The 13,897-nt window shown below is 33.9% G+C and overlaps 1 protein-coding gene across 1 annotated transcript in view; it reads right to left on the bottom strand.

The window, feature by feature from the left end:
• The window catches only part of DNAH8 (dynein axonemal heavy chain 8), a 121,212-nt gene that overhangs the window by 97,443 nt on the left and 9,872 nt on the right, over positions 1 to 13,897 (bottom strand). Inside the window, exons 10-19 of the mRNA XM_010706919.3 lie at positions 12,516 to 12,623; positions 10,706 to 10,807; positions 8,895 to 9,041; positions 7,741 to 7,938; positions 7,524 to 7,600; positions 6,964 to 7,063; positions 6,097 to 6,216; positions 4,686 to 4,821; positions 3,588 to 3,775; positions 2,393 to 2,473 (exon numbers count right to left, since the gene is read on the bottom strand). Of these exons, the coding sequence (XP_010705221.2) occupies positions 2,393 to 2,473; positions 3,588 to 3,775; positions 4,686 to 4,821; positions 6,097 to 6,216; positions 6,964 to 7,063; positions 7,524 to 7,600; positions 7,741 to 7,938; positions 8,895 to 9,041; positions 10,706 to 10,807; positions 12,516 to 12,623 (1,257 nt within the window). The remainder of the gene's footprint in view (positions 1 to 2,392; positions 2,474 to 3,587; positions 3,776 to 4,685; positions 4,822 to 6,096; positions 6,217 to 6,963; positions 7,064 to 7,523; positions 7,601 to 7,740; positions 7,939 to 8,894; positions 9,042 to 10,705; positions 10,808 to 12,515; positions 12,624 to 13,897) is intronic.

Below are 13,897 nucleotides of genomic sequence, written 5' to 3' on the forward strand. Positions count from 1 at the left end.
GTTTCTGAGCTTGGAGGAGATGGTCCTTTAATACTGACCAGCTTTCTTGGACCCCTCTTCCCTTCAGGGCTTTATCACTGCCAAGCATTTCCATGAAGAGGTCAATCAAAGTCTGTTCTCCTGAAGTCCAGAGCAGCAAACTTGCTGCACACCCTCTTGGATGCCTTAAGAATCTTCAAATCCACTATTTCATGGCTATTGTTGCCAAGGCTGTCCTTGAGTTTCATCTTACTCATCAGCCCTTCCTAGTTGGTGAGGACAAGGTTTAGCATAGTACCTTTCCTCACTGGTTCCTGTACCAGGAACCACTTTGATTGTTGGTGATCTGCTGTGTTCTACTTCCAACAGGTATCAAGGTGGTTGAAGTCCCCCTGAGGGCCATGATTATTTGCTTTCCAACCTTACACCTATCTAAAGACATCTTGCATTCTTGCCATTTAGAATTTTGTTTTTCACTCCAAACTTTAGAAAAATATAGAATAGTTCAGTTAGAATGGACCTTGGAAGTTCATCTAGTCCAACCACCTGACCTCTTTAGGCTAATGAAAAGTTATAGCATATTAATGAACACACTGTCCAAACGCCTCTTGAACACTGACAGACATGGGTCATGAATCACCTCTCTAGGAAGCTATTCCAGAGTTCAGCCACACTTTCGGTAAACACAAGTTTCCTAATGTCCAGTCTGAATCTCTTTTGGCACAGCTTTGTGCCACTGCCATGCGCTTCAAACTCCTTTTCTCCAAACTAAACAAAATAAGTATCATCAGTCTCATCTCATCGACAAGCCTTCCAGAGCTTTTACCAGTTTTGTTCCCCTCCTCTAAACATTTCCAATTGCCTTAATATCATTTTATATCGTGGAGCCCAGAACTTCACACAATATTCAAGGTGAGGCCACACCAACATTAAACATAGCAGGAAAATTATCTCTTTTGATTAGCTGGCTATGTGTTTAATGCATCCCAAAATGCAGTTTGTCATCCTGGGTAGCAGGGCTGAGCCAGTTTTCAAACCTTTTATTATGTACTCTTTGATATTTAAAAAACAAAACAAAAACAAACAAAAAAACAAAAAAACACTACCACATTTCTCTTCCTTATCATTTCTCTTACTAAATTCTTGGTTTCCTATGGTCTACTTCTTCTGTACTTGTCACCTCCAAGATGTTCAGCACACAGCTGACATCAGTTTCTTTTCCTGTCACTGATATACATGAAGGTCCTTTATTTTTATCCTGGAACCTCTATGGAGATGAAACTCTGAGGAAAAGGAAGTTCTATATGATCTCCAAGCCTTGAAAAAACCAATCTTTTCAGCCTCTTCCATACAGCTCTCCTGAAACTTTTGCTTATTATTCCAAAACTTCTCATTGATGCCGTGGTATAAAGCCACCACAATTTACAACTTTGCCATCTCCATCATCTCTGAAGTGACAGAAATTTTGTTTTGTTTATATTACTGAGAAATTTGGAGTTCATTTCACTCATGGTCAATTTTGAATAGTTATCTATCATGCCTGCTCTTTCAGCTTGACATTTATGAAGCGGGACTCTACACATTCCATTCTGATGCTTCTTTTTGTTAATCAAGATCACAGACTGAAAACATAGTTCAACTCATACAGACACACAGCTATCTGCAAATTAAGCTATTTCTATCACCCAAATGCATTTGAGTGATAGACTTTTAGTGCTTTTGTGCAAAGTATTTAACTCCACAATGTGGGGATGATGCTATTATTCATAACCAACTTAGCCCATCTAAAAAAGTTTAGACTTGCTCATTTCAGTTTTGGATTAGTTCTTTCTTCCCACCTTTGTAAGCAGTGAAGACTTCTGTCTCCAAAAAACATTTTTGTCTTCTGTTGTTTGTACAGTACTGGTCATTCTCTTTTCCCAATAGTTTTCCCTTAAATACATACGTAGGTATATGATTCCTTCCACAGTATAATCATATTTACCACGGATTCAATTTTTCTGCATCAGTGAATTGAATGACTCAATTCACAAGGCTAGTAATTATCTCCAAAGACCACAACATTTAGTATTTCAGCTAAATGAAATATATGAAAATCCATGAATTGAAAGAAGTGATAATGTATCTCCATGCCAAAGACAGACTCGCATAGACAAATACACCCACAAAGTCTGCATCCTTTGTTCTATTAGGTTTATATCTCAAAGACATTGAGATTATTCTACTGTAATACATATTATTTGAGCATTATTCTCCGAGGGATAAAAAGAGCAAATTTTTGGTCTTGAAAGTTTTAGCGAAATTCATAAGTATTCGACTTACGGATCACTCTAAATACTTTTAAATTGTAAACTATTATTACGTTACTCTAAATTTCTCTGAAGTGTCCTGAAGTGCATTTAGTGATACCAACCTTTTGCATTTTTGGTGCCATTAGACTTACAAAAATGGTTCGTGTATCTTGACATAAATCTTCATAATATTGGAGAAGACCCTGTAAAATTATCAGGAAAGGGTAGTATCAAAAAGATCATTTTAAGTGCTTTTTTCAATGATGTAAACAACTTGTTATGTAATCAAATGATCAAGGAAAAAAAAAAATCAAAGTAAAAAAAAACAAGCAAAAAAAAAAACCAACAAGGAAGGCAGTGTGGGGCTACTCTTGAAAAAAAAAAAAAAAAGTATTTTATACTGGCATTACATAGCTATGTACATCATATCTGTAAGGTAATAAAAATGACTGTTTGCACAAAGTATGATCTTTCTCTAAAGCAAAAGACAGTTTGAACTATAGTGATCACAACTTGCAATACCCTCTTGAAACTGATTATTACATGATTTAGATAATTAGAGCCATGTGTAAACTCATTTTTAAAATAGCCTCTCGTCTTTTGTCATACATATACACACATACCAAAAAAAAAAAAAAGTAAGCAAGAAGACACACTCAAAATTTAATATGGTATACCTAATCCCCAAGATACAAACTTACAGACAAGACTGTGGTAAATACTGAAAAAGACAGAAGACACTTGACTTCTCTCACAGATAGTCTGTAAAGTTCTTCATTTTTTTGTGGCTCATCGTATCTTCCAAACTTCAATTCTGCTGAACTGCTTTTTACTGATTTTCAAAGAATGAACGCATTTTGGATAGGTTTAATTGCTTCATCACCAGAATACATTTAATGCACCACAAGGTACAATAAATATCAAATAGCACACAGCAGTTAGTACAGGTGTTCAAAATGAGATCCTCTATGTCCACCTGCACATTCCACTGATTTACCTCATTTCCATTTTTCACATTCATCCCTGCAGACAAGTTTTGTTGTTGTTGCTTTGTTGTTGTTTGGTTTTGGAGGTTTTTTGTTTGTTTTACAAATACTTGAGATTAAGATATTTGCTAAATTATTTTCTAAATCTGCATATTCCTAAACACTAGTGATGATCTAAGGAAAAAGTACAGTTCTTGAGCTGATTCATTTTAATCTATCCTGATAGTTAAATTTTACTTTTACCAAAGGATAATAAGGATTAAAATGATTAATCTTAGAAAAACTGATACTTGTTTTTCTCCAAAGTAAAAATAACAATTTTTAAATTTACCTCTAAACGCAACTTGTTTGACTTCAGGTTATTTTCTAATTTTGCTATCTTTTTGGCTTGCTCTGGCACTTCCAAACCTAACTTTATCATACATTTGGTCTCTCGAACGATCTCTGGAATCTGGGGATCAAAATTAACGAGGAACTTTCCAGTTTGAGGATGACGTACAAGCACTGTGGCTTGTAAGGCTGTAAAGACATTTCTGTATCAGTTTCTAAGACAAAAAAAAGTTTCAGTTATTACCAAACACAAATTTCTAACAATACTACAGAGTGATTAAATATATGTGGTTATTTGTGAAGTAGCTTTACATGACTTTCAGATAAGAAAATATGCAAACAACACACCACCATATTCAGTTTTCGCTATATAAACTGTATATCATCATGAACAAAGCAAGCATCAGAGATAGTATTATTTGTGGCATATTTTTTCTTGGTTTGAGTTATAAAATTATGAACATATATTTTTTAAAGAAATGGAAAACTTTCAGGAGATGCTCAGTATCTTATAGGAATTTGTTCATTCAGAAGATAAATGCTTAGATAATAATATTTCAAAAATCTCAAATTAAAAGTATAAATATCTGTTAAGTGTGGGATTACACAAAATTAATATTTTATTCTTATAGATCTTTTTGTAGATTTGAAGCCACAAAGTGCCTACAATTTGCATGCAAAAATGTACTAAAACGTCAACACTTACTTCATCATAAAACATTTTTTTCCTAGTCATAAAGCTATACTTGTTCTGAGAGGGACTGTGATACCTCAAGTATATAAGTAACTACAGTGGAAATGAAATATAAAGATTTCTTAAATGGTATATACAGAGAATATGAACATACAAACAAAGTGTTGTGGATGTTAAATTTGTTTCAGTGCATTTCTTCAAGTTATCTGTCAGAAAGTGTACCAAATCTGCAATCCACTGGATCAAAATAATAGTCAGGAATACTACTTTGCATTATTGGACCAACATATTGGATCATCATTAATTTGATATTTTAAGAGTGAAAGAGACTTGAAAATAATTTGATTTGCATACTTAGAATTCAATAACAATTAAAAGAAGCCAATTACAATTTCAATTACTTACGATATTGTAATTCTGAAATTTCCTTCATCCACGCATTGTGATAGACTACCTCAAATTGCACCAAGACATATGCAACTCTGTTGTATAATCGAACAACTGCTTTACCCTCTGGACTTGTCAAGATATTTGAATTTTTCTATAAACAGGGAAAATTCAAATTAAAATCGAATCAAAAGACATCCACCCTATTTGAATTTTTCTCAATTTAACTACTGACTATACTTCATTTAAGTTACTACAAATTATAATCACAGAGTTCTTAAAAATTGTACTTATGACTCAATTTTGCAGGACAGTCAAGTCAATATGAACTAGTCGAGTAATTAATAGTAATTATATGTAAAGGTTACACATCTGTAATCTCCAGTGAAATGGATGCTCAGTTCTACTTAAAACCGAATGGTAAATAAAAATTCTTTTTTTAAAAATCTTCTTCATTGATCAGTGATTTTTACTGATTAAAGTGTCTTACATCTGATGTGATGCTTAAGTTTTCTTTTCTTTGGAATATATTTAGGCTGTCATTTTTCTTATGTGAAGGAAACAAGAAAAAAAATCCCTCACTTAGAACTTAACAGCAGACCCTAGACACTTTGTAGGAGAATCTTTCAAAAGTTTCATGAAATATAACAGATTTTAGTGTAGCAAGATTCTGACTATTCCAACGGAAGACACAAAAAATCTGCTAGGATTAAAAATGTCAAGGATTATTTTGCCAGTACGAACCTTCAACTGTACATGAAGTTCTAGAGACATTGTAGAGTTGAATAGATAAGTAATGGAGTCCTTTGTTCCCAGACTAGTACAGAGACTATCTGCAGTGGAACTTGTGATCAGATTACCAGTTACAATACTGCAGTTGTTGTGAGGATACTCATAATAAATTCCTTGTGTGGTACCAGAATACACACACCAGACAATTCCAGGATGTCCAGCAGACCACACTTACGCCTTAAGCTACTCCTAGTTACTTAGTTAGGCTTAGTGAATAGATATTACTCTCCATAGAAAATCTCATGATTAGAAGAACAGAAGAGGTGAGTATTCAATCAAAGTACAAAATGTATGCCAACTTTATGGGCCTCAGACTGCCAATATAAAAGGAAGCGGAAAAACAGCACTGACTGAAATGGTGTAATACAACTTCGGGTGAACAAAGTTGCATCAACAAATCAGTGCATATTTCCAGCTTGGTGTGCGAGTTGAGACGCAAGTCAAGCAAACATTACAGCTTGGATTCACAACAGTTGTTATTGTGGAGAATATATTTTTAATAGCAAATCACATACAAATAAATATGTTATCTAGCATATGAGAAGTCTCTGCATCATAGCCAGAAATTGTACAGTCCCTCTATTGAAGTAAGGTCACTGCTTATAATAACATTTGATTTTTCTTCACATCAACTTACATGGAAATAGCTGATTGGCTCATTTATCCTCCTGAAGAGCTGTCTCACCCACAGTATCTTTCCTGCAACAGGTGGCATGTTTCGTGCAAGAGGGGGGTCATCTTTATGAATTTGGTAAATCTGCAATATCGTTAGATAAATGAATTAGAAAGAAAAGAAAAAAAAAACCTTTTGAAATGTTAAACTGTTTTTCCTCCACTACCGCAGTTATCTCCTTACAAGCAAATTAAATTCGTATGAAGTGACATGATAGTGCGCAGAGAAAAATTCACTGGCTTAAAACATGATAGATGAGTAGAAAGGGAATATGGACATCGAGTTCAGATACAAGTGTTGCCTTTTCAGACATATATAATGATGATAAAGGAATTATCCTTCAAATGTTTAAATCAAATGATGCGAAAAGTCTGCAGAGTGAACTCACATTTACTCTGTACTAATTGTATACTACGTAAGCAATGCAAAATTACAAAATATGATTTACCCACATTTTGTAACTAGTTACACTATCATAGCATCAGATAATACACATAGATAAACGAGAATTAACTTAAGAGGACTCATAGCAAAATAAAAGGTATGCTCAGATGTGCACTTGTCAGTACATATATAATTGAAGTAATAAAAGCAAAGGTTTTGCTTCAAAATTTGAATTTGTGTTATGATACATTTGCTAGGAAAAGCAATGTATCTATCATATTTTCCTATGTACTCAGGGCTCTTTTCTGTAATAGAAAAAAAGAAGTCTTGCTGGTTAAGTACTGAAAGTCAGTTATTGAAATAGAAAGAGTAAATACAAATTATGCATAGTAAAGTATTCGTTCTTATTTTAAAATATTTGAAATTTACTGCAAAGAAATAAAGTACCTTTTTAATAACATCAAGTTCTGCTACATAATGTTGAAGAATACAAGCAACTGTATATGTTACTTCTTCTTGAAGGCATGGCATTCTCAGATTCTGAAATCTGTATTAAAAACAAGTTTCTAAAATTATATTTATAAAACACTATTTTCTTCTTTTTTTTCTTCTTTCCATTTTGAGATACATAAATATTAAGTAAAATGAAAGAAGTGCAGAGGTAGGAATTGTTTCTCAGCCAGTGTAATTTTTTGGCTGTTGTTCTGGTCAAGTTCAAGCAACACGAAAATTTCTGCTCTAGCTTTACTTATCTACGTACATTTTCCTTTGTTTTGTTTTATTAACTTGTACATGCAAAAGACATTGCAACGATATGAAGAAACAGAAGTATATATTGATTTGTATTAGAAAGCTAAAATACAACTTTCTCGTAAATGACTTTTAACAGCAATAATGAAAAAAAAATTTATTAGATCCTTTGTTACAAAATTAATCATGCTATTTAAATTGAGCTAATCAGTAGTTTAATGTTGCTTTGAAATATTTTAAAACATATTTGCCAATACCTTTGAAGTAACTGGAGTGCATGTTGTGAAGACAAAATTCTTCCAAAACAAGTTCGCATAAATGTTTGTATTTGTACCTAAGAGACATATAATTTAGTACAGTTTTTCTAGTCATATTGTAATATTTTGATGTCTGATAATGACTTAATGTAGTACTATTCAGACAGTAGTGATGAAATCCTCCATGAATTAAGTCATAAATTGCAATACTGTTTACCTCTAAACCTTCAATTTTTGCCATGAAGTCCACAAAATCCACATCAAAATCCGTTTTTCTTGGATCAAGGATGTCGTATTGTTTCTTTTGAACACTTTGGTAGATATTTTTGAATTTTATTGCCATAATATCTATACCTTCAATGGTAGACATACTCAGTGCACGAAAGGTTTGCACTACATTTATCATCTCTGTAATCTGAAACATAAAGGTTATAATCATGGTCATAATAAATACTTTGTTTACTTCCTCTATTAACTAAAACCTGAGGGAAATAATCAAAATGATAGCTAGCCCTCTCTAACTAGCGAATTCAGAAATGCTTTGTTTCTGAGCTTCTAAGAAAAATATCTTCAACAGAGCACAGTTAACTCCATTTTCAACATCAGTTATTACCATAACTCAAAGTAACGTAAATCCATATTTGTTTTTCTTGTTGGGAAAGGTTTTTGGTGTTTTTTTTTTTTTTTTTTTTTTTCCCCACGTTTGACTGTTAGGTTAAGTAGAGTCATATAGATTTCAAACATGACGTATACAGAGTGATGATATGAAGAGGTTTCACTGCATAAAGAACACTATATAGAATGCAATATGCATACTGCATGATAAGGAAAAACAACAATGAATCACATAATTCCTGCCTTCCTTACCCCACTATTCTCTTATTACTTGTATCACTTTATTCTGCATCTAGAAACACCTGTCATCTGTTCCATGCAAACCCCACAGATGATAAAGTCCTTTTATTAGGTTAGCAAGATAAACGTTAAGATTACAGCAAACAACAGAATCATCTGAAGAACTGTGCTCAGCATTAACAACAGTTTTTAATGACTTAGGTCACTATTCACATAATAAAAGCTTGGTATTCATCATGTTACTCTAAACCTTCAAAAATAGCAATGTACATCTAGATTAATGGAGATAATTCACCTAGTTAACACAGAAAAATTGACAAACTCGGTAGAACATTGCAAGGTAATTGCCTAAAATGTTTAGCTTACTTTATGCAAGTGTCAAACTTCTCTCAAAAGAAAAGTTAAAAACTCTTCCACACTTCTATTAAGAGCATGTAAAGTTAGGTTTGCCTTGTCAACTGTTCTCTGGAGGAGCCCTACTTTTGCACTGACAATAAAAACACATAATTTACTCACTTTTTCTAATCTCCTACAAAAAGCTTCAGATTTCCCAAAAATGTACATTTCAGATACTTCAAATGATTTTTCTCCTAAATTTTCCAAAATTTCTTGCTTTGTTTCCTGAAAGCATCTTTGATACTCTTTCAGTAGGAAAATGCAGTCCTAAAAAGGGAAGAAATAAGTATCATGTTCTTTGAGCTACACTCATATGTAAGAAATAAGAGAATCAAAATCCACTGTTATTCCAAAGTGGTTAGTTATCACTAAATCTAGTTTCAGTCACCATGCAGTAATGGCTTACATACAACTGTTTTATTTTAGTATTTCTAGCAAGTATTTGCAGTGTATAATCATACAGCTGTACAGTCCAGTGAAAGACACAACAATGGGAAATGAGTCATCAAAAATACATCAGGAAAGCTTTAGGTGATATGAAAAATAAAGAGTGGTTTAGAGGACAGTAACATTAATTTATTGCCAACTAGTAATGGAGAAGAACAATGAGAAGTAAAAGCAAACTTAAAAAAAAATAATAAAAAAATTCTCCTACGCCTCTTCTTTCCTGGCTCAATTTCAATTTTACTTGTTCTACCCACTCTCCATCAAACAGCACAGGGAGATGGAGTCCATTTGGTCCGCAGTGGTCTGCTTATAATAATTTGTCTTGTTTGCTCCTTCCTCCTTGTGCTCTTCCTCTACTCCTCCACCATGGAGGCTCTTCCATGTGATGCAGTCCTTCACAAACTGATCCAGTGTGGACTTCCCACTGGCTGCAGTTCAAGAACTCTTCAGCATGGGACCTTTCTACAGAGTTCAGGAAAACCTGCACAGGGTCTCCATGGGCAGCAGCTTTTTTTGGGCAACAACCACCTTCTCCACTATCGTCCTCCACGGGCTGCAGGGAGACCAGCTCTGTCACCAGAATCTTTTCCACTGACTACAGTCAGTAGTCTCTACTGGTACCTGGAGCATCTCCTCTCTCACCTTCTGGCCTTGGTGCCTGCAGAGCTATTTCTCTCATTTTTTCCTATCTCCTCCCTCTCTCATACCTGTTGCACAGCATTTTTGTTATCCTTTCTTAAATATCACCAATATCAGAGGCACAACCAGAATCACTCATTGGCTCAGGTTTAGCTAGCAGGTCAGCTGAAATTGGCTCTATCCAAGATGGGGTAGCTTCTGGTGTCTTCTCACTGCAGCCACTCCTTAATCCTCTTGAAACTAACCAAAACTTTGCCATATAAAGCGAATACATATGCATTTCTGGGTAAGGTAGGAAGTCAATAGCTGAGGTCTGTTAAAGGAGAAGGTGGAAATAGAATCTATAATGCAAATCAGCTAAAAGTATTTTGTCATGGCACACTGAATGTGCTTAATTTGGTCTTACTATGCCACCATCACCTGAGGAAGATGAAAACTCTATTACCATTGAACCTTCATGGCCAAGGAAGTCTGAAATTGGAAGGAGTTACTGTAACAGAGGGAAGCTTATTCAAATGCAGTTTCCTATTGCAGAGGAAGATGGCACCATATCAGAGACTGTCAGCAGGGAACATGGATTACGCAGGATCATAAGATTTTTTGTTCACAGATACGGTGAAGATGCCAATTCCAAGGTCAGTGACAGAAAAAGCTGATGAAAATGAAGCCATTCTAATTTCAACAAATGCTAGTGGGATAAGAAATGAGAAAACAATCAAAGCAGCATGAAATAAATTAGCAGAGGGGTAAAGTACTTGATACATATTGATATGAACTTTCTCGTGCACATCAAAAGGTAATCAATAGGTTTAACAGTAAAATAACAGACATACCAAAATACAAACCTTAATTTTTTCAATAATTATTGGTGTCTCTTGGTCCCATACATGAGACAAGCCACCGTCAGTAATGTATGCTCTACATGTCGCAACCATTTGATTTGTAACCTATTGTAGACAAATGAAACAATAAGGTTTCAAGCTCAGAAGAAAATTTGCCTTTTTCACAGAATCTGTAAAAATTCCCACTTGTGTGTATTAGTACTATCAGAGTTTGAATGAATTTTACTTGTGGGAATAATAATGGCAAAATAATATATGCAGCATAAAAGAAAAACGCTTTATAGAATGTCTTAAAATGTCCCCAGAAGCATACTCAAGTTCGAAGAAGTTATGTACATGGAATTCATAAGAATAGCAATATATATGCATAAAACCAGAATGTCACTAAACACACGAACAAAGACAATTCAGTAACAAAGTAATTTTCATCCTAATTATTCTTCACTTACACAATAAGAGCTAAGGCTATAGGCAGGATCTCCAGTATCCCCTCTGATGATCTTTAAATGGAAGCATTCAGTAAGGGATGAACACTTGAGCTTTGATGAAAAAAGTTTAGATTGGAATAGAATTTCTCCTTGTTGTTTCATAGCTTCACATAACCAGTTTGGCTGGAAACTAGCCTCCGTAGTGAAACACTCAATCCCTTAGATCATTAATAGACACTAACAAGTGTCAATACACAAAAATCTAAAAACCAATTATTGACCAGCCAAATATAAATGGTGTTCCATAATCCATATCTAACAACTGAAGTATAGAAAACAGCTCAAGTAATAGACAGAGATAGCCTCAGAAAAGGCTTTCTTAATCTTCTAGTTCAAATCAAATTGAAAAGTCTATATTATATCCTGGGTTGTTTTTGGTTTTGTTTTTTTTTAAAGAAAGAAAGTTATGTATTGAGGTCCACTATCAATGTCTCCCACATGCTTACTGGAAGCAATAGCTAACAGAAAAACCACACTTCCTGGCAACAAAAGAAATAGGCTGCCAGAGGGCCAAAGGTCTTACCAATTATAGACATGAGGAGAGGGTTCAAATCTCACTAGCATTCCAATTTCTTCAAGAAGTACACAAATAAAAAAGCTAGATGAATGCTCAGCTGAGTTATGAGAATTGCCCAGATGTTTTCAGCTGTTTTCAAAGCTCTTAGTGACAGCAAATTCACAGTGAACTTGGAAATTAGGTGACATCTGATATACCGAGAGACACAATCATGTCTCCCCAAGGGAGAGAATAAATTTACCCCCTGCAAAAGCAAATACTTTCTTCTTGTTCTACAGTTCATTCCCACAGAAATTAACTTTTGTATTCTACCTAATTCATACCTTACAACTCATACTTGTATATCTTTACCAGCACTGTCCAATTAAGCAATGAAATTGGAAAACCGCAGCAAAAGTTTTACATTGTAAAAACAGTCATCTCAAGGTGAAAATGTAAGACCTATAGATTTAACCCTTTAAGAACTTTAAGCAGCGATACAACATCACAGATGAAGCATTAACTTCTCATTTTCATTTAGCAAGTAACAGATGAGATTAATTCAGATCCTGACAATTATTAAGAGGAAAAATTCAGTTTTGCTGAACCAAGGGTAATAAAGTTCATTCCAAAAGATGTTTCTACTCTGAATTCAAACTGCTCTTGATCAAAAGGCTCCCCTTCCTTTCCCTTACATACACCCACTATTTCTCACCAATTTTTAACAACTGTCCTTCTGATTTAAACAAAATTAAATATCTCATATTTTTCAGGGGAAAAAAAACCTCATGGTTTTTACACTGAACATTATTAAGCTTAATATATTTACCTTTATAAACAAAGATGTCATTCTTTCAGATGTATTGTAATATCTTGAAACACTGTGAATCATTCGGATAGCATTTATCAAGTTTGGTATTCCATTTCTCATTGACACCTTAAAGCAGAGTTTTGAGAAAAACTTTATTTTCTACTGCTAGCAAATCTATTTTTATTCCATTGATATCTAAATTAAATTTTTGCCTAAATCACATTAAGCAATCTTTAAAATGTCACTGAATCATACGAAAAAGTTTCTTGTCAAAAAACCTAATCACACTCGACACATTTTCAGAGGAATCTCAACTAATACACAATAAAACTCTCAGATTATTTGGTCAGATAAAGAGATTCATATGAATATTTTTAATGTTATTTTGATGCCCATAACTGAACACTGAAATCCAGAAGTACAGGTTGCATTTTTTGGCACAAAAGAAAGTATTCTTCTGGCAGCTGACACTGGTTGTTCATGATTAATGCTTTTGTTTTTCTTCAAGTACAGCTGTTAAATGTATTCTACACACTTACATTGGAAAAATAATCATTGCATAAAATATTTTATTCAGAGATTTCACAAAAGTCGTAATTGTCACAGTATTAATTTTATTAATGAGTGTTAGTCATATAAAAGATCAAAATCCTATACACATTTCACAAAATCACTGTTCATACCATTAAAACTAAGTGACCACATTACTGCTGTTCACACTGAACCACTTCCAAAATACTTTGTTCAAAGAAAAAAAAAAAAAAGGCAAAAGAGAAATCTATTCTTAAATAATATCCTGTCAAAAAATAGTAATTACTTAGCAAATATCAAAAAGGGAAAGGAAGGCTGCTCTTACAAACGTGACACAGGTCATATCACGTGACACTGTCTTCTAGGGAAGGTTACAAGATAAGACTTTCTCCTTTGTCAACTAATCACTAGTAAAAGGGTTCTGCTAGAAAAAAGTTACTTAACTATAAGCATGGGAAGCATGCAAAACATATATGACCACTGAAGGAATACTATCTACTTAATGAGAAAAATATTTATTTATTTGATGTCTATAACATTCTTTACTCATGAGTCACAGCTAGCAGCAAATTATTTGTACTTCCTTCATGGAGATATGAAATTCAATAGTATAGGGACACTGAAAAAAATAACCCAAAAAAGCAATTTAAAAGTAGTGTTCAACTGTTGTGATTTAACCCAGCAACCAGCTAAGCAGCACTAAGCTCCTCACTAAGCCATCCCCACGGTAGGGAGAGAATAGAAGTTCAGATTTATGCAAAGTGTTTCTGATTAAATAAAGAACGAAGATAATTCTCTCATGTTAGTAAACTAACAAGTTATTTAATGGGCCCGACTCACAAATGTATTTATGTTAGGTTATCTTAGTA

Source organism: Meleagris gallopavo, chromosome 2 (assembly GCF_905368555.1).
Source record: "Meleagris gallopavo chromosome 2, MGAL_WU_HG_1.1, whole genome shotgun sequence".
In the NCBI taxonomy this organism is placed as follows: Eukaryota; Metazoa; Chordata; class Aves; order Galliformes; family Phasianidae; genus Meleagris; species Meleagris gallopavo.